This window comes from Anguilla anguilla, chromosome 6 (genome assembly GCF_013347855.1).
Source record: "Anguilla anguilla isolate fAngAng1 chromosome 6, fAngAng1.pri, whole genome shotgun sequence".
Lineage (NCBI taxonomy): Eukaryota > Metazoa > Chordata > Actinopteri > Anguilliformes > Anguillidae > Anguilla > Anguilla anguilla.
In genome coordinates this window covers 32,707,240-32,728,548 of record NC_049206.1, presented here as the reverse complement: position 1 = coordinate 32,728,548, position 21,309 = coordinate 32,707,240, and the positions used below count along the sequence as shown (strand labels likewise).

The 21,309-nt window shown below is 38.9% G+C and overlaps 1 protein-coding gene across 8 annotated transcripts in view; it reads right to left on the bottom strand.

Moving 5' to 3' along the window:
- Positions 1-21,309, bottom strand: part of LOC118229842 (saccharopine dehydrogenase-like oxidoreductase) — a 303,871-nt gene that overhangs the window by 44,040 nt on the left and 238,522 nt on the right. For all 8 annotated transcript variants that reach the window (XM_035422298.1, XM_035422304.1, XM_035422303.1 and 5 more), the window contains 2 exons: positions 11,719-11,830; positions 11,528-11,609 (listed from right to left, as the gene is read on the bottom strand). In XM_035422298.1, coding sequence (XP_035278189.1) covers positions 11,528-11,609; positions 11,719-11,830 — 194 coding nt within the window. The remainder of the gene's footprint in view (positions 1-11,527; positions 11,610-11,718; positions 11,831-21,309) is intronic.

The window sequence follows — 21,309 nt, the reverse complement described above, 5'->3', positions numbered from 1 at the left end:
GTAGTTTCACCATGGCAGACCCACATCCGCCGTCACATAATTATGTAGCCTAGTGTAAGTGCAGTCGGATTCTCTTAGCACCGCGGTTGTCTTTTCCTAAGTCCTTATGAATTCTCCTTCATATCTTTCCTTGACCTCATGACGTTTCCCGTCAAGGAAAAGTGGTTAGGAAAAGACATAGGACGTAATTTTGACTATTCGGACGCAGCCTTGTACTAGCCAATATTTTAATTATATCTCAGAACAAAATACAGCTAAAAATTTAGCTGGAATAAATTAATAATAAACTACAACTAATGTTAGTATGTAAAAATGGAGACACCATGCCCTCAACTTAAAAGTGTGTGTGGCTCCAGAAAACTAGCAGCAGAAACCAAAGAGAAAAAAATAATAGTTAAAAGTGCCTTATTTTTATTTATGTAGTGTTAAACGTTGAATAAATAACACTGAAAATAACTACCCGGAGTGGAATTCCTCTGGTTATAATCAACTTACTTAGCTAGTTTTTTTTTACTAAATACCAATGACTGGAGGAACCTCTGTACTAGGAAATATTTTTTTTACCTCAACAGACTACAACCAAAATTTCCTTGGAATCAGATTATAATATTATAATAAATGACAGCCAATGTTAGCATGTATCAATAAGGGCAAACTAACTATAATGATATTTTGCTCCTGGGGGGTTCAAAAGTCACACAAAAAAAACCTGTGTTCAGCAAGAAGGCCAAATTATCTAACCGGCTAGTTTGCTAGCCGAGTGCTTAACGGAGGAAAAAAGTGGAAAAGCACCCATTGTCCCCTCACAACAACAAAGATTTTTGTCTTAGAAGCAAAACCGTCTTACCTTATTTGTAATAAGGGGGTTTTGTTTAAACAAAAAGCCCAAACTAATATCAAATACACACTTGAAAGCACAATACAAATACAATCCTGTAACAAACTTTTCAAGCACCCCTCATTTTTTCCAACACAAACAGGAAGTGCATGTCAGACACAAGCAGTGTTGCCAGATCAGATTGCCAGTTGCAATCAATACTTAAAACCCACCCAATTCAATAAAAACCAGCCCAAATCATATCCTTGCCAGAAACTTGTGTAAAACCATAAAACCATTACATACGCAATAGAAAACATACAAAGCTTCATATCTTCATCAAATACCCAAAGATAAAATGTTAGATAAATAGGCTATCGCAACCCACAAAGAGTGTAGTCAGACAACCAAATAAGCTACACAAATTGTGAAATGGACAGCTGGCGGCGTAGCGCAACCACTATAAAGTGATCAAATACTGCTATGAAATGTGAGCCACAAAAAAACACCAAAATCCAACCTATTTAAAAACTAGGCTATAGGATGGTAGGCTTTCTCTCTCGCACGCATGCATGATCAGTAAATGGCTTAGAATTAATCAGCTACAATTAACTAACTGTGCTTTTTTGTGCTGCCGTGTTCTTTCAAATTGTTAAGTTGCGCTCTGATGTCTGTGTTACAATACTTTCAATGAGCTTTAGAGCTATCTTCTGAGACAGGGGCGATCCAAGTTTCTAGTTCAGGATGACAGGATCGATCTCCCATTCCTTCCTGTACAATTTCTTGTATTTCCCCCAGTTCGGCATGATGTAAGCTAACTAGCTAACTCCCAGCTTCAACGTAGCTAGCTAACAGTTGAACTCTAACCAATGTCAATGTCAATGATGATGATGTCAAGGTAAGTAGGTCCTCCCTTATCCCTAACGACGACTGAATACAACTCACGTCAATCAAATATTTCTCAAATTAAATGAGTCACCATAATATGAGTGGACACAACGAAGTTTACTGAATTTTGTATCTGTGTTTTTTACCATAAAATGAGAGCTTGTTTGGTAATATTGTTTTCACAATATTTTCAAAACCCCGCCAAATGTTGACAAAAGCAGCCCAAATTCAATCTACCAGCCCAACGCTATTTTTCCCCACCCAACGTAATCAAAAGTAGCCCAATTGGGCAGAAACCCGCCCAATATGGCAACACTGGGAATCGAGCAGCAATCGAGCAGTCAGAATGTGTTTTCATATGGGATGTCATTCTTGAGCAATGTCCAAAATTGAAGATAAATGTAACAATTTGTTTTCAAGTTTCAATCATTTTTATATCTCTCCGGTATGCTCTATTATCAGTATGCTCTATTAACTTAGGTCAGTGGTTCCCAAACTTTTTACAGTCCCGTACCCCCTCAGACATTCAGCCTACTGCTGCGTACCCCCTGTAGCTTCAGGGATATATATATATATATCCCTGAAGCACAATCAAAATTATTCAACCCCTCTAACCCATAGGATGTCTTTGTGATGTGAATAAAATTTCATGACAATGTATCAACTAAGGCCTTTGTAAACAGAAATACATGTTTATCAGAACATGTTCAAGTGATTTTGAAAACATACAGCTGAGTTTACTATTTGTTGTAAGGAAAAAAATGAAATTCTCTCCAAAAAATCAATGACCAAATTATTCAACCCCCAAAATCAGTACTTTGTGGAACATCCTTTAGCTTTTATAACTTCCAATAAATGCTTCCTATAAGTGCTCACAAGCCTCTGACACATCTCTTTTGGAATCTTGGCCCATTCTTCCTGTGCAAATGCTTCAAGTTCACCAATGTTCTATGGTTTTCGTGATGCCACTGCTTTCTTCAAATCCCACCAAAGATTTTCAATGGGATTTAAATCTGGGGACTGAGAAGGCCAGTCAAGGACATTCCAAAATCGTTCCCTGAACTAAGCTTTGGTTGACTTGGATGTATGCTTGTCATCATTGTCTTGCTGGAAAGTCCAATGATCACCAAGCTGCAGCTTATGCACTGAGGGCATCACATTCTTCTCCAGAATGACCTGGTATTTCAAGGAATCCTTGATGCCAGTCACATGCTGAATATTTCCAGTACCAGAAGCAGCAAAACACCCCCACAGAAGGACTGACCCACGTCCATACTTGACTGTGGGGATGGTGTTCTCTTTGCCATAAGCTGCACCTTTCTTTCGCCAGACATACCGTGGGTCTAAACAATTCCAGTTTTGTCTCATCATTCCATAAAATATTCTCCCAAAACTCCATAGACTTATCCAAATGATGTCTTGCATATTCAAGTCGATTTTTCATATGCTTACTGGTTAAGAGTGGAGTGCGGCTAGGTGTCTGGCCATGAAGGCCTTGCTTGTTCAATATCCTTCTTATCGTCTGTACTGATACTTTTGTTCCAGCTTTCAAAAGGTCATCCTGTAAGCCTTTGGCAGTAATATGAGGGGTTTTCTCAGCAGTTCTTCCGATGTGCCTGATACCAGTTGATGTAACTTTACTCTTCCTTCCACGTCCAGGTAGGTTTACTGCTATTCCATGACTTTTAAACTTCCTTATGATGCTGCCAATTGTATCTCTTTGAACTTTCAATATCTTGGAGATCTTTTTGTATCCATTGCCTTTTTTATGCAATGAAATAATGTCATCACTTAACTTTTGAGAGAGCTCCTTTGTCTTTGGCATGTTTGCTAGTCAGCTTCAAATTGATGAAGAATGACAAGACACTACAGATGATATTAAAAACAGAAAAGACACTGCACTTACAGGACATGGTATTTTTTTTTAAATAAAAAAATAAATACATAAATAAAATAATAGTAATAAATAAATACAAAAAATAAAAGTGCCATGGGGGATAAGGCTGTCAAAAGTGCCATGAAATTAGTTAGAGTTTGAATATATTCGAATATCATTTACCTATAATTCACAAAAATAAGCTGCTTATTGTCGGGCGCAATATGCACGTGACAATCTTTAGAAAAGAAAGTAAATATAGCCTTCCATGGGAACATTATTTAGCCTAAATTGTTATCTGACCAGATCTGTTGAACGAAGTGAAAAAAGAGACTGGCTCGCGAGGGTAGCTGACCAGTAACGTTCGGTGTCCATGGAGCTGAAAGTATCACCGGAGGTTATTGGCAAGGACAACCAGACGATCCACTTGCTCTGGGTCCAGGGCAGAACCTTTTTTGTTGACAGAGGAAGTAACGTTAGCACCGGAAATGAACTTTGCGTGCATGAACATGATTCGCCGCATGAAATTAAAGCCTGCATGTTAATTACAATACACGGGATCCAAAACTAATATTCGAATGCTCAAATTTAGGTTCGAACTTTAAAAAAAGAAAGATTTTCGAATAGTTTTTGAACTTCAAATATTTTTTGACAGCCCTAATGGGGGAGTGGATAGCTATGTCCTGTTCAGGCAAAAGCTAGTGTGAGGAGGTGAGTCTTTCTGGGACAGTTCCACTTTTGGCATTTTCAGGGTGTTTGACGTTAGCTACTTTATGTGTGAGTAACTTGCCATTCTTGTACGTTGAAAACATGTTTTTCATGAGATACATATTACTGCTAGAATCTTTTTGTCTCTGTTAGCTAGTGCAATACCAGTGGCCGCCAGTCAGTGAGAGATTCCCAGGCACAAGACATCTTGGTAGCAAGCTTTGCTGGAATACTATCAACAAGCTAAGCGAGCAGAGAGAGAGTGTCTGTGTATGTGGTCGGCTAAAAGCTTTTATGTTTTATTTGCAGGTAAGACCATATGAAGCACAAATTTTCAATAGTGTGTACAAATTCCTGTTGACTTTTACATGTTTATAAATGATAATGTTATAAGCCACCGTTGGCTGAACTGGTTAGTTATATAACTAGTTTCTGTGCTAGCCGCAGGCAATATTGTTGTTCATATGGTTAGTTAGCTATGTTGGTTTTTCACAATCCATGTTATAATGCTTGTTTATGCGTTGTACTTTTAATGACATTATTAATTTCTGTGTGAGAAAAAGAGTGCGATACAGAACAGTATTGTAACATTCTTGGTACCAGGTTTTACTGGAATACTAGCAAGCTCAGCAAGCTGAAAGTGATTGTCTTCGTGTGTAGTCAGCTAAAAGCTTTTATGTTTTCTTTGCAGAGAAAAAGAACTGCTTCTTTTCATTAAAATATGTGACACCGGAAAACGTCATGTCGTCATTCTGTTACTGCAACATATGCATGTCTGTCATAGCCTACATTTATATATGAATTCTTTTTATCACTTACTCATTACAAACACAGTGCAAAAAGAAATATCTTCTGAAAAACACGTTTTCAACGTACAAAAATGCCAAGTTACTCACACTTACAAAATACTCTCTATAAGTCATTCAATTAAACCAAAATCTAGGCCTACAATTAAGTTTTGATACCAAAATGACACCAAGTTACTGTATTACAAACAATATAGGCTATCTTGCCTCATAGCTAAAATATTTTTTTAATTAACCTCTTAGCGCAAAGCCCCTAGTGGTCGGCACACCGGTGTGCCGAGATTACTGAACTCAGACATTCAGTGCTACTGCAACCAAAGTACGAGTTAAAAACATAAACGCGTTGTTTTAGTTTCATTAGTAGACGATACACGACAACTATGCCGAATACTGAGTTTCGCAGTGCCACCATTGTTGCTCTGGTTGTTCATTTAGCACGCACCCCCTCTCTGCAGTCTCATCTAGAAAACACCCTCCATGCTTGACATAATGGACAATATTGTCTATCTGGGCATTCATAAAAAAATCGTATTCCGTCATAGTAACAAGATAAATCTGACAATAGCCCTAAGATTAGCCTATACAGCAGTGAGAACACTGCTCACTGAATAACGAAATAAACGAGAAAAAGTATTTTTAAATGATACCATGTCATTCTACAGTCAATATCTGGGACTAAATATTGAATAAATATACAACCTTGGTTTTACGCATAGAGATGTACCTTTTGAGACTGAGTGGTCATATATTGTCTTGGACAATCCGTTTGGGAAATATACGCGCACGTGTGATGCGTGGGTACCTTCCAAATTAGCTGTGCGTAATACCACACCTGTTGTTTGCGGCGTCGTCGCCCTTTTTAGTACAATCTGGCTTGATTGACAATTCATTTATTCAGTAGGTGAGAGTATAAGCTTTCTAACAATGTATAACATGTCTAATTCTGATTTTGGAAAAGTGTTTTATAGGTCAGCGAACATATTCTTAGCATCGCATTCACTTATGCATTCACTCTGTGGTAGTTGCACCTAACGAAACGTGGTCAACGATTTTTTGTAATTTCTTAGAAAATACTATTATTATTGAGGACTTCTGGACATAGCTAAGCCATATGTTTGCTGATAGACCTAGCTGACATCGTTTTCTGGAGCAAAACAGAAGCGAATAGAACAGTATCATTGATACTGTTTCTGTCCCCATCTACTGAACATAGATGAGATTTCATCATTGCTATGTAAGTATTACTGCTCAAAATATTTCGGTTATATACGTTATTTTTGAAATTGGGTGTCTTTAAATAGGTTAGTGGTGTTATATAATGTGGATATTTCACACTAATGTAAGCGTTGGATGGTAGTGTAATAGTTTTTGTGAACCATGCAACAGTGATGACGTGAGAGTTGGAACATTGCCAAAACGTGGTGGACGGTTGAAAATTGTTTTCATGTCGTCCCATCCCCATACAAGAAAACATACGAGAGTACAGAGTATATAAATACATACAAGAGTTAATTATTACACATTTAGGTACTGTACCGTATTGTGTGACAATATTTTTGCATTATTTTTTAAATCTGATAGCAATGTTTCATCTTAAACCTTCATAAGGGGCTCATTTATATGCTTTATAATGGACAAAAAACATTTTATTTAATTTTGGAGAGATTCTGGATATGTTTCTGGACCCCTAGATATTTTAGACCACTGCACGGACTGAAAGCTTGTAATTCCGACTTGAAAATGATGCAACACTGATTTTCTTGAGTCAAAATAGTTGATTTGTAGTGAAATACGTGAGTATGTTGTGATTCACAGCAATGCATAATTTAGACATTTTGGATAGATTTGGAGACGCTGGGTACACTGCTTAGTTTTTGCTTCATACATTTATAGTAGTTCTACATATCCACCCTTAGATTTTATGAACTTGTGGTCAAGAAGTTTTTGATCCAGCACATGTATAGTTTAACCTGCAGTATATATACAATCTCTGAGTATTTCATTGCAAACTAAAAAAGTGCAAATTCATTTTTGATTTTTTGTCTAGACAATTGCATTTGTGGCACTTTATTTCTTCCACAATTATGAATATAAACTAATCTGCATTTGTATTGTAAATTGTACAAATGTCTTGCTTCATTTAAGCCATTTTTCAAGTCTCTGTGGTGTTCACATCTGGAGTTATAAAGCTTTAAATAGGGTACCCCCTAAATGGGCAAGGATTGGGGGAGACATAGCTCAGGAGGTAAGACCGATTGTCTGGCAGTCGGAGGGTTGCCGGTTCAAACCCCGCCCTGGGCGTGTTGAAGTGTCCTTGAGCAAGACACCTAACCCCTAACTGCTCTGGTGAATGAGAGGCATCAATTGTAAAGCGCTTTGGATAAAAGCGCTATATAAATGCAGTCCATTTACCATTGGCAAGATTTGGCTTGTGCGCTAAGGAGTTAAGCAGCTTAGCTTGTTTGACTGTTTAGTTGGCAGAAGTGCTGTGTGAACAAATGGCGTAACTGATTTTGTAAAAAACCTGCTGTAGGCTACTCCCAAAATTAAATAGTCTAGCTATATGGACAGTATAAGTTTCATCGTCATCATCATCATATGGTACAGTCTAACAAGACTTGAGATATGAAACCATAACATTACTATGTACAATATATCATTGAAATAGCCTTTATGACCATTAGCTAACATTAGCTATAGATCTAGTCAGACTAGGCTATTAGCAAACTGCTGTGTAGCCAACAGGTTGTAGATGCTGTAAACAGTGACAACTGAGATGAGATGTTCTGTCTTGGGAAATATTACTCAGGTCAAAGCATTTGCAACTTATATTATTAAGCACACGGCAAAAACACCTAGGCAACAGTTGCTGGCCAGCTAAGCTAACAAAATTTATAACTGTTAGCTAACAAGTAGTTATTGTGCGATTTAGCTGTACTACGCCTACCCTGAGCCATTGATAGTGCTCTATGGCTCTGGGCCTCTGCACAGTTCTGTCAAGAAGCCACTGTGCAGATAGACCCCGTCACGTGAAGTGATGGGTTTTTTTTAAAGACCCTGTTTCAAATCTAATTGATTGTCTCTACCAATCAGAGATCAGTTCACCTAGTCAACGTAATCAGACTAGTGATATTTGGTAATAATTTTCTCTGTTGTTTAGCCAAAAAAAGTTTTTGTTCCAGGAAAATTTTAGAATGTTCTTGCCTGCTTCTATTCTATCTACGGTGTGGTATAAAGTATTTGAGTTTTACAAATGGGAGTTTTTTGTAATTATGATGAAAAGGAGACATCCGCCGTCTCTGGATTCTGAATCCCCAGCAGATAGAATAGTATTCCATAGCCAGCTATAACCTGCTGCTAGTGTATTATTTCTAGTGGCTAAGTCACCGGGAAAACCAGTTTGAACAACAATACTTTTACATTTATTTTTTCTCCAAGATCGTGTCTACAGTATGGTATAAAGGATTTTAGTTTTATGAATAAGTGTTTTTTTTATTAGGGTGAAAATGGGGACATGAGCCTGCTCGATTCTAGTCCCAAACTGCAATGGAATTTTGAAGCTAGCAGCTGCTGTTTGCTGTTGAGACAATTTTGGCATGTATTGCGTTTTGAGTGTACAGTTTTCATTAAATGATGCATCCCATAACAATACATACCAGTAAATGCGTAGAGTATATTAGTTTTATGGTATGAATACTACAAAATATTGGTTCATGTTGTTGAAGGAAAACAGATAACCCCACCCTAAAAGTCGCTCAAGTGATGATGCGTTTCCCTCTAACGACAGTGATTACATGCGGAGGGAAGCAGCTAATTTCAAAAATCTTATTATAGGAAACAACAGTTTTATTCTGGCAAATTGGTGATTTATATGTTTTATTTGATTATACTGTAGCATTTATGACATTATGAATGAAGAATAACTGTCAAAATATGTTTTCTGAAAAATCGCCAAAACAGGTTTGACCTCCCTAATAATAGGTGCTCTCATTCTACTGGGGTATAGCTAATTAATGTTAAAACACATGTAGATACCTTCATATTCATACAGATAAGATAACACATAGCTCTGCAACAGACACATTGACCATCTGAACTAAGACCAACTGGAATGTAGACCATTGTAATTTTATTTGAGCTTAGAACACACATTATTCCTCCCGCCATGTTAGTGCTTTACCTACAGTGTCTGCGGTCTTTTGTTGTTGTTTTAATAATATCATTAAAACTCCTTTCTTCAAATATCTTGGTCTGAGTGAATTTATCATCAATGTATCCACAGTAACAAAATTACTACAGTATGAATATAATTTATTCAATATGTGAATTTAGTTTTCACTTTGTCTCACTAGGTTTTAGCCTATAGTATGGAGGTCAAACCTGTTTTTTCTGAAAGCATATTTTGGCAGTTTATTTTTCACGTATAATGTCATAAATGCTACAGCATAATCAAATAGCAACAAATATATTTTTAACTGTGCTTTAACACAGCAGGCCAGTCAACTGCCTGTCAACAGCAGAGTTAGCTGTCTTTTGAAAGCAAACAAAAACTTAATGGCTTTGTTTTTTCCAATTATGAATGTTTTTCCAAATCACATAGCTAAGTCTTCCTCTAAAGATGGCTACTTACACCAAAAGGTACTGCAGCTTGATGTCAACTACAAATTCTCTATAGTCATCAATGCAATATAATGGAAGATGTCCTTATGAGACTCTGCAGACCCCTACAGTCGGGATCCCGCAAATGCTTCCCTCTGGCTGGCAGAACGTCTACCGTAGAGGCAATTGTGTCAAATGAAACCATAAACTATGTATATGTTTCTGCTGCATTTGTTATCTCCTCCCAAGCTAATTTAACATGATGTGGTACCACTCAATATCAAAGAGACCAATAAAAACTAAGTCATGTTATTGTTTTGTCTGGAGGGCATATTGTTAGGTAGCCTAAAAATCGAATTTATTATTTATGTGGGTTATGCATATAAAATAATAACCAAGGATAAAGTTGCCTGCAAAATATGCAGGCAGCAATGGCTTACACTGTTTTCCCCTCTAAAGGAAATCTCTTAGTTCAGTTTACTTTAAGTAGCCTATGCCATGGCACTGTTGTAAATTAATCGTGTAATCGTGCATAATAATTTTCTTTCACGATACTATTCTCGTTATTTCTTATAGCATACTGTGTTTCTAGCCCAATTCAACACCTCATGCAATACAACATCTTGGGAAAAATGTCTGATTAGTATATCCTTATCCTTGTCTTCCACTGCAGTGGTAGACTATGGAAATTCACAGTACGCCCTGCACAAAGTGCATAGCTTTTCAAGAGAATGAAAAGAGGTTATTTGATTGACTATGAATGAATCCAGCTGCAATGCACCCACTGATTTTCTACAAGGGACTGAGTTCTTATCAGGATTCCCTCATTTTATTACAGGAAACACAGTGTTTACACTGTTTTGTCCCTTCAATTTGCAATATAATATTATGCTTTACAGTTATACACTTCTCGTTCACATGTACCCTCATTTATTACAAAATAGCCATATTGTTGTTTAGCCTGAACTATTCTGGAGACTTGAAAATTGACTCAGACTCGTGACCAAAGACTTGAGACTTCACCAGTTCATTCCAGTCGCTTACTTTATCAATTGACGTCCGCCATCTTTAAGGACATTCATATTTATTAAATGTTTGTTGGAGGTGCGAGGAGTGAAGAGTGACTGGGTTCCTGGAGGATGCTTCAGTGAGGGTACATGAGTGCAGGCTTTGCAGAAGTCTTTTTTTAGTACGCATGAGATATAAATGATCCACCTGTGAATTCACCTGGCCCTCTCCACCTCTGCCACCTCTGTAATCGACATGGCTTTAAACCACACAGTTCTGTGCTTCCAACTGAGACTTCACTGAGTAAGGTGACCTGTCCAGAGTGTATTTTTTCCCAATGCACGCTGATCATAACCCCCGCAACCCTGACCATAAGCGAGTATAGATAACAGATGGATATTGAGTAGAGCTAAGGAGCAAGGAAAGGACATGAGGAAGAGATGCAAGGAGTGAAAATGAACAATTGGAATGAACCCTTGGACTATAGCTGAAATACTTAAGACTTGACATGCATCTGATGACTTGTGAACATCTGGTAGCAGCTCACCTAGTTTCACAGTGTTCAGCATTTCAGCCAGGTTATGTGATACCTAGAATAATGGTCAAATCTTGTTCTGTTCAGATGAAGAGGCATTTCCTCCACGTAGTGGGATTTGGACTTCAATAGTTGGACTTGATAAGTAGTAGATTAAATGAGGAAACTGGAATATGTTTAGATGCACAGATAAATGGATTAAAATGAATAATGGACACATTGAAAGGAGCTGTAAATATTCCTAAGGACAAAAGGAATTAACCAAAAACAGTTCAGCAAACGAGACTCACATTTTTGGGAGGGATTCTGGTTCACTGAGGAGGGTGAGGGCTGCTTGAACCATGGCTATTGGGGTGGCAACGTAGCCTGCATCTGTGGAACCCAGAAACATCATGACCAGCAGGACAAATATACAAAAAGACATGCATGGGTATTCAGCCCTATTATTTATAAAGTGTCCTTTTTAAATGAGAGACAGCACCTGGTCCTTTGACTTGAGTACGGATCTTCGCATTGGGTTTGCCCTTCGTTGGATCTTGGCCCTCTGTATAGCCCTCCCCAAGAAAGGTGAAGCAGAAGGAAGAATCCTCCATCTATTACAGGCAAAAACAGCAAAATTACGATTTAATCTCTTTGCATTAACAAAGTTAAATAAATCTGGCCCTGAGAGTGTTGTCAGAGAATCAGGCCAATTGAACAACAAGAACAACATCAGAGTTCAGCTTTTAAAGCACGTTCAAAAACAATTCATGGGGAGGCACCACCATCAAAAACAATGATTTTGGTTCCATATATCAATTTTGATATTTTTCTTGATATTTTGCTTCTGCAACTTCTATAGTTTCATAAAATGAACACACTAAAGGTAAATAATCGTTATAAATAGTTAATTTAGATGATAATATAACACCATCGTCAAGTACACAAAGCATAAAATGAGCTTATGATAGCATCTTTAATGATTAAATGCCTCTGCGGTTTTAAAAGTGACCTGGTTGAATCATATATTGTTAAAAAGCTTGTTTCCTGGAGCTACTGCTAGAATGACCATATATGGATATTTCCCTTGCTGTCACTGTAAGGATGGATGAAAGACAAGCAGAACTCTTCGATTTCATTGGCTACTAGCGATTAAGGGTCCCTTCTGGCGTTGTGATTGGTTTGAATGCATCACGTGATCTGAATTCTACTTCTGCGTTAGCATGAGAACAGCCGTAAGGTACTTTTAACTGAGTGAAAAAGACGTGTTGATTAACGTGAAAAACTGAATTTAAAGCAAAGGGTGTTGGAAAAAACGATCACAACTACTTGGTGCTAGGGCATTAAGGAAAAAATCAGAGGAAACCTAGTTGACGTTAACGTTACCCGAGGAAGCCGCCGGTCCGTCAAGTGGAAATCTTTAACAGCCATTTTCTCAAAACTGTATATTGCGCTAGGGTATTCAATTTATCTCAACTTTAACAACAGATACAGCTACATAATTTTACACACTGCTTCTTAAATGTTATAGCTAGGACGTGTCAGAGGCTTTTGATATGTTTTGTCATTTTCATTTTATGTGGCATTTTATCAGTAAAAATAGTTCAAAAATGTTTTTTTTCCAGCATGTACATATTTTTGGAATAATTAATTTAAAAAACAATATTTTGACAGTCTCTGACAAGTCCTAACTATTGAGTTATTGATCACATTTTTAAAAAATTAGTTCAGATTTTATCTGTTGAGCTTAAATATTGAATATGCTTATATGCAAATTAGCACATATTTAATGAGCTAATAGCTCATTTGAATATTTTAAAAATAAAAAATGAAAAGTCATTGTAAATGTGTAATAAATCTAAGAGCCACTTTTGTTGAACTTGCTTGCTGCTCTCTTTATTAGCTTCACCTACACTCAACACATCATAGCCAACAACTCTAGTTCCTGTTCCGTGTTGGCAGAAGTGTATCCCCTGTGAACCCTGTCGCTAAACAACCATGACAACACATTCTACAGTCATAATACAAAAAAACCTTGTATTTGTGTGTTTATTCAACTGGTAAAATTTTATTTTGATATGAGTAAAGGATTTTTTTTCCCTATTAAGGGGTGGTGACTCCCCTTAATTTTTATAGGACAGTATGTGTAAATAAATGGTATTATTCATTTATAATGCAAAAGCAAGATCTTATAGTTCAAGAGTAACTTTTGATTGAAAGTCAGTGGGCTGCTGGGTGGCCCATCATGTAAAGGCACTATATATACACTCAGTGGCCACTTTATTGGATATACCAGCTTGTTAACGCAAATAGCCAGCTCCTCAAGACAAGTGAATCTGCAACTCAATGTACATAGCATGCAAACATGGTGAAGAGGTTTAGTTGCTGATCTACGTGACTTTGATGGTGGTATGACTGTTGCCAGCATCTCAGGATTTTGTTTTAGCAACTCAGAAACAGCTGCCCTTCTGGGATTTTCACATACTACAGTCTTTAGAATTTACAGAGAAACCTGGCAACTGAAATTCAGTATAGCCAGATGTAAAGTTCTCCATGTGGAAAATAAAACCTGAGGCAGGATTACTTTATGGGAGGAATAAAATTGGGATGTGTTCAATTTGAAAAAGACTTAGGAGTAATGGTTGATTAAAGCCTTTCAGGTTCTTGGCACTGTGCTGTAGTAGTAAAAACGGCCAACAGGATGCTGGGATATATAGCCAGAAGTTTTGGACTACACTTGGAGTATCTGTGCAGTTCTGGGGACCAAGGATGGATCATGGTCCTATGAGGCCCCGCGGGACAAGAATTTCTGGAGACCCCCCCCCCGCTCCGGAGTAATGGACAGATGGACACACACACACACACAGATAAACATGCACACATGAACACTATATAAATTGCCAATCAAAACATCATACATGCAAAATGGCCATATATATTTTTGACCAAGAAAATTCACAGCCTCTGCGACACCTTAGTTAGTGGCTCACTGGTAACGTCCATGCTTTGGGACCGTTGAGACACAGGATCGAATCCCACCTAAGCAAATCTTACGTTTCTTATTTGCAAACTAATGATTGTCTATTACTTTCAAACTACTGCTTTTGTATGGAGTTACTTTCGTAATTTTATCAAACAGAATAGATTTGAGAGCAAAACTTTCCACACTGCAATCAAAAAATGTTTTACCTACGCTGAAAGATGTAAGACACGTCTCTATTTCCCAGTCTCAATTGGAGTGACAGCTTGGCAATATCCACAGTTAGTAAACGAGAGAGGGGCTGCGTCCGAATAGTCTTTTTTGCTTAGGAAGGTTCCTAACTGAGTGAAATGACCCGGAAGTATCTAAGTGGCAGTCATGATAAGAGCTGGTCGAAGTCTCTAAATGCTAAGGAAAGGTGCTTCAATGCTTCCTTTCTTATTTCCTTTAGCATAGGGCACACTGGACTGTCCTTTACGAAAGGAAAGGGGATAATGCCACCCCACATTTCCTTGCAGTAGCAACATTTAAAGCGACGCACCGTTCGATCAACATGACTGAGTTGTGTGGTGGTTCTTAACCACCTCGAGCAAGCCCCCTAGTGGTCGGCATGCCGGCGTGCCAAGATTACTGAACTCAGACATTCAGTGCTACTGCAACCAAATTACGAGTTAAAAACAGAAACGCGTTGTTTTAGTTTCATAAGTAGACGATACACGACAACTATGCTGAATACGGAGTTTCGCAGTGCCACCATGGTCATTCATTTAACACGCCCCCCTCCCTGCAGCCTCATCTACAACTAAACCCCCCAACCATGACATAATAGACAATATTTTTTTATCTTGGCATTCATAAAAATATTCTTTCACCACTAAAAAATCGTATTCAACAAGATAAACCTGACAATAGCCCTAAGATATGCCAATACAGCAGTGAAAACACTGCTCACTGAATAACGAAATAAACAAGACAAAGTTTTCAAAAATTATACCATGTCATTCTAAAATCAAAATCTGGGACTAAATATTGAATAAATATACAACATTACCATTAGTTTATGCGTAGAGATGTCTCTTTTGAGACTGAGTGGTCATATATTGTCTTTGACAATCCCTTTGTAAAATATACACGCATCTGTGATGCCTGGGTACCTTCCAAAATAGCTGTGCGTGATACCACACGTGTTGTTTATGGTGGTGTTGCCCTTTTTAGTACAGCCTGGCTTGATTGACAATTCATTTATTCAGTAGGTGAGTATAAGGTTTCTAACGATGTATAACAAGTCTGATTTTGCTTTTGGAATAGCGTTTTATCGGTCAGTGTAACGGAAAATTTTCTTATCATCACATTCACTTGCGCATTCACTCTGGGGTAGCAGTAAAAGATGCTGCACCTAACGAAACATTGTCAACAATTTTTCATAATTTCTTGGAGAGTACTATTATTATTGAGGACTTCGGAGCATAGCTAAGCCATGTCTTTGCTGATAGACCTATGACATCGGTTTTCTGGAGCAAAACAGAAGCGGATATGACTTTGTCATTGATTTACTGTCTCTATACTACTGAACACAGATAAAATGTCATTTTGCTATGTAAGTATTACTGCTCAAAATATTTCGGTTACATATGTTATTTTTTAAATTGAGTGTCTTTAAATATAATTTGTGGTATTATATAATGTGGATATTTCACACTGTAATGTAAGCGTAATAGTTTTTGTGATGCATAGGGTTGGGTCGGTTTCCGGTTTTGCCGGTCCGGTCCGGTGCACAAGCTTAAACCGGTTTGATTTTATGTGAACCGACTGAACCGGCATTTGTCATTATGAGACGTAACCTACTGGCAAATTAAAAAGTAGCCTACATCAGCAACCTGTGCCGACGGTGCTAAATCAAACTTGTATTGCATTAGTAATAAACAATATGACAACGTTATTAACATAATATTATGTTTGTTTATAAACGGAGCCACTAGTGTCTGCATGCAAACAAAAAAAAAGATTGACAGGCCGTGCGCAATTTAGTGCGGAGGCCGGCAACAAGGAGATCCAATTTCATTATACAACGACTTGGCTGAATACTCGATTCTGATTGGTCCAAGGGTGGGCATTATTTCTCAGTAAAGGGACACCTTGGCCTTTTAACAGTTCTAAAATTAATGCGCTACAACATCCAGCATTCTAAAGCAGTTTAAACAGCAACTTTCGCTTTTGAATTGTTGTTACATCCCCTCTCATTTTCAATGTCCAATTTCACAATTGATGGCAACGTTGAATCACATTTCTACTTACTGTTGCTAGCTTTACAAATCGGAATCATCACTTATTTGGACAGTAGAATTGGTGTTACGCATTTAACTCCTGGCTATGGACGCATTTTCATCCGTATGTTTGTGAATGATTGCGTTTATAGTAACCGCTGTTTTGAATACAATTCAATAGCTGCAGTTTCTTGCTGCAATTACTAATATTGAATATAAACAAAAGACAGAATTTATGCTGTAGTCTGCCAATGTCAAAATAAATAATAAGGTACTCGCAGCATGCAGGTAGCAGGGATGGCGAGTTGATATTTCGTTTTTTGTTTCTTTTTTTTTCCAATGTCATATTTATTATTTGAAATATGTATTATTATTCTATCTGTCTCTGAGGTGCTAAGCATTCACTGCTAAGCTGAGCAATGGATTGGAATATGTGTCTAACGTAGTGTTGCACTGTAAACCGAAAATTCAGCACTTTTTCGTACCTAAAAAAGAAGAAAAGAAACGGTTCGGTATTAGAATTTTCCGACGTTCGGTAGTTTTGTGTCAAATGTAAAAGCCAGGGAAATGTTAGATTAGATTAGATTAGATTAGATTCAACTTTATTGTCATTGCACAGAGTACACGTACTGAGACAACGAAATGCAGTTAGCATCTAACCAGAAGTGCAAAAGAAGCAGTAAAGTGCAGTAAGGTGTATGTACATAAGTGAATAAATATGAACACAATATTGATAAATATGAATACAATACAATGTGATATAAACAGTATAGACAGTTATAAACAATATAGACAGTGGATCGGTATAAATATGATAAATATATTATTAGCAAGGTGCGGCAGTGCAAGGTTCAGTCATTGGGGGGGGGGGGGGGGGGGGGGGGGGCTGGGGGGGTCCAGGTGGGGGTATCCGGGGTGGGGGGGGGGGGCTGTCACCGTGGTGCAGATTTCAGCAAGGTGACAGCTGAGGGGAAAAAGCTGTTCCTGAACCTGCTGGTCCTAGAACAGAGGCTCCTGTAGCGCCTCCCACAGGGAAGGAGGGCAAACAGTCTGTGGCTGGGGTGAGAGGTGTCCCTGGCGATGCTGCGTGCCTTCCGCAGACACCACTTGTGCTGGACAGTCTGAATTGCTGGGAGTGCAGTGCTGGTGATACGTTGGGCAGTTTTCACCACCCTCTGAAGTGCTTTCCGGTCCGAGGCAGAACAGCTGCCGTACCAAACTGTGATGCAGTTGGTGAGGATGCTTTCAACTGTGCAGCGGTAGAAGTTCACCAGAATCTGAGGAGACAGATGGGCTTTCCTCAGTCTCCTCAGGAAGAAGAGTCGCTGGTGAGCCTTCTTGACCAGGGTCGAAGTGTTGAGGGCCCAGGAGAGGTCCTCGGAGATGTGGACGCCCAGAAACTTGAAGCTGGTGACACGCTCAACCTCCGTCCCGTCGATGCAGATAGGGGTGTGCGTGCCTCCTTTGGTCTTTCTGAAGTCCACAATGAGCTCCTTGGTCTTCTTGGTGTTGAGGGCCAGGTTTTTGTCGGCGCACTACGCCGCCAGGTGTTGGGCCTGTGGAAATGTGTCTCCCGAATTACTCATTGAGAGGATGAAAAGTGTAATTTGTCAGAATCTTCGCTAGATGGCAGTAGCAACTAAGGTTGCCAAGTGAAGTGACGTGCGCTTGTGCATTCACCCTCGTTGATACAGCACAAGCTTCGACTCAGTTCACTTCAGTAGCAATAGGTGTTCTAATTTGTAAATATTTTATTATAGGAAGATGCTGTATTGTTATTAAAATATGCTGTTTTTAGATCTATTTAAAAGTGAAAGACCTGTTTAAAGATTATTTAGTTTACAATTGTTTAATTTTTGAAATATATTTCATATATTTTTCTATTGTTTGGTGTTGTAACACTATAGGCCTATGCTTATTAATATGTTGAACAGGCTTCAACTTAAAGGTTGTTAATAAACCAGGTTGTTAATAAACCATGAATTCGAAAATGTGGACATCACGTTTCTGATCTATTAAGATAATTTCAGTATCGTTAGGTACCGAGTATCAAGTCTGACGCCTTTTTTAAGCCGCGTTTCCACTGCAGGAACTTTCCCCAGGAACTAGGAACCTTTTGAGGAACTAAATTTAGTTAGTTTATTTTACCCCCAAAAAAGTCCCTGCTCGGGGGGTAGTACTTTCCAAAATTACAGGAACTTTCGGGGTGGGGCGCATGCGCTGAACATTTCTGATTGGTTGAGTACTCGCAGAATTTTATTTCAACCGCCTTTTTTAAAAATCTGCAGCCGCAAACCAAATTATTATTTTCAAAATAATAACTTGATTTCAAACTTTTATGTTATACAGCGCAGTAGCCTACTTTTGGATATAGCCTGCCAACGTCTACAGATGAGAAATTAAGATTGAGGATTATATAACGTGTGCTCTTCTGTTCTTTTCTTGCTTTTGCATTAAGTCTGTTTTATAAAATATTAAGCATTCTTGCTGGGACAGCATATTACGTACCAAAACATTCAAATGGTTTAATTTGGTTGCTGAATATTTTAATTCGGATTTTCTTTGTTAGCCCGTTATAATTGACTCAAAACGCTTGACACAGTTATGTGAGGGAGGCTACGTGGTAGTTCTGCGTAATTTACATTGGGGATACAGTAAAAGCAAACTGGAAAAATCACCTTGTGCACTTGTCAGGGTAAAGAATAACAGGTAATTAGGCCTTAGGCAACCACACTACTATTATCTCACATATTATTAGTGCGGTTGCTTTAAGGCAACCACACTACTATTATCGCACATATTATTATTATAATTATATTTTATTCTTTCCACCCATTTTTTGGACCGCTACTCCTCCCAGAGTTTTCACACCACATACACGTGCCATATGTCAAAATGACCGGCTTCTTTGGGAATCGTGTGCTATTACCTTGTGGAAAGTTTCGCTGCACGGTTTTTGAGAAATATTAATTTTTATGCCCAATTTTTTCCCATAGAGATGAATGGAGAAGGTGACGTCATTCATATGCGAACGGTGAAGTTACAGCATTGGTCGGCTTTGCACACGTGATGCGGTCCACTGTTCGTCCTCAGCAGCAATCAGAAAGCGTATAGGGCAATGCGGAAGTGAAAGCGATTAAACGGTATTCCAAATGAAAAATTACAAATGAAAACGCTGTCAGCTAGGTATATCAACAAACATATGGTTTAGGCATACCCAGAAGTCCTCAATAATAATAGTATTTCACGAGATATTACGCTAATTCGTCACACGTATCGTCACATGCAGCGTCTTAGAATGCTAGTGCTAACAAACAGTGAATGGCTTTAATGCGATAATGAGAGCACTTTCGGTTGACCTAAAAAAACGATATTAAAAAAACAAAAATAGACGTGCTGTTATACCTGGTTAGAAAGCTTATGCTCTCAGCTACTGAATAAACGAATTTTCAAACAAGCCAGACTTTGCGTCTTCGCATGCTAGTGCCAGAGTTTTCGCACCACATACACGTGCAATATGTCAAATCGAGCGGCTTGATTGGGAATGGTGTGCTATTACTTTGTGGAAAGATTGGTTGCACGGTTTTTGAAAAATTTGAATTTTTGTGGGCAATTTTTCCCATAGAGAATGAATGGCGGAATGTTCACCTTTGTGATGTCACAATACTCTGTCTTCTCACCCTTGTGATGTCACAATGCCCTGTCTTCTGGCAGCAGTACTCTGGTCTCTCTCTAGATTTGAACATTCGGCCATTCATCTCTATGGGGAAAAATTGCCCACAAATTGTGCAATGCCTCATTGGACATGGTAGAGAGTCCTTTGTCCATTGGTGGAGATCAGCGTCGCCCCCCTTCCTGATTGGCCGATGTTTGATATTTCATAACTTTTGAACCGTTTGTCATAGAGAACTATGGGTCGCGTCATTGGACTCAGTAAAGACCTAGCAACCGCCTAGAACTCCATAGCAACCCCCTAGCAAAACCCTAGCAACCACCTAGAACACCCTAGCAACGGCCTAAAACTCCATAGCAACCACCTAACAACACACTAGCAACCACCTGGAACACCATAGCAAATGCCTGGCAACACCATAGCAACCGGCTATAACGCCATAGCAAACACCTAGCAACACCCTAGCAACGGCCTAGAACTCCATAGCAACCACCTAGCAACACCATAGCAACCACCTAGAACTCCATAGCAACCACCTAGCAACATCCTAGCAACCACTTCGAATACCCTAGCAACACCGTAGCATCCACCTAGCAACACCCTAGCAAAAATCTGGAACACCATAACAACTGCCTAGCAACACCCTAGCAACCACATGGAACACCATAGCAACGACCTAGCAACACCCTTGCAACCACCTAGAACTCCATAGCAACCACCTAGCAACACCCTAGCAACCGCCTAGAACTCCATAGCAACCACCTAGCAACACCATAGCAACCGCCTAGAACTCCATAGCAACCACCTAGCAACACCCTAGCAACCACCTAGAACTCCATAGCAACCACCTAGCAACACCCTAGCAACGGCCTAGAACTCCATAGCAACCACCTAGCAACACCATAGCAACTGCCTAGAACTCCATAGCAACCACCTAGCAACACCCTAGCAACGGCCTAGAACTCCATAGCAACCACCTAGCAACACCATAGCAACTGCCTAGAACTCCATAGCAACCACCTAGAACTCCATAGCAAATGCCTAGCAACACCCTAGCAACCGGCTATAACTCCATAGCAACCACCTAGCAACACCCTAGCAACCACCTGGAACACCATAACAACTGCCTAGCAACACCCTAGCAACCGCCTAGAACTCCATAGCAACCACCTACCA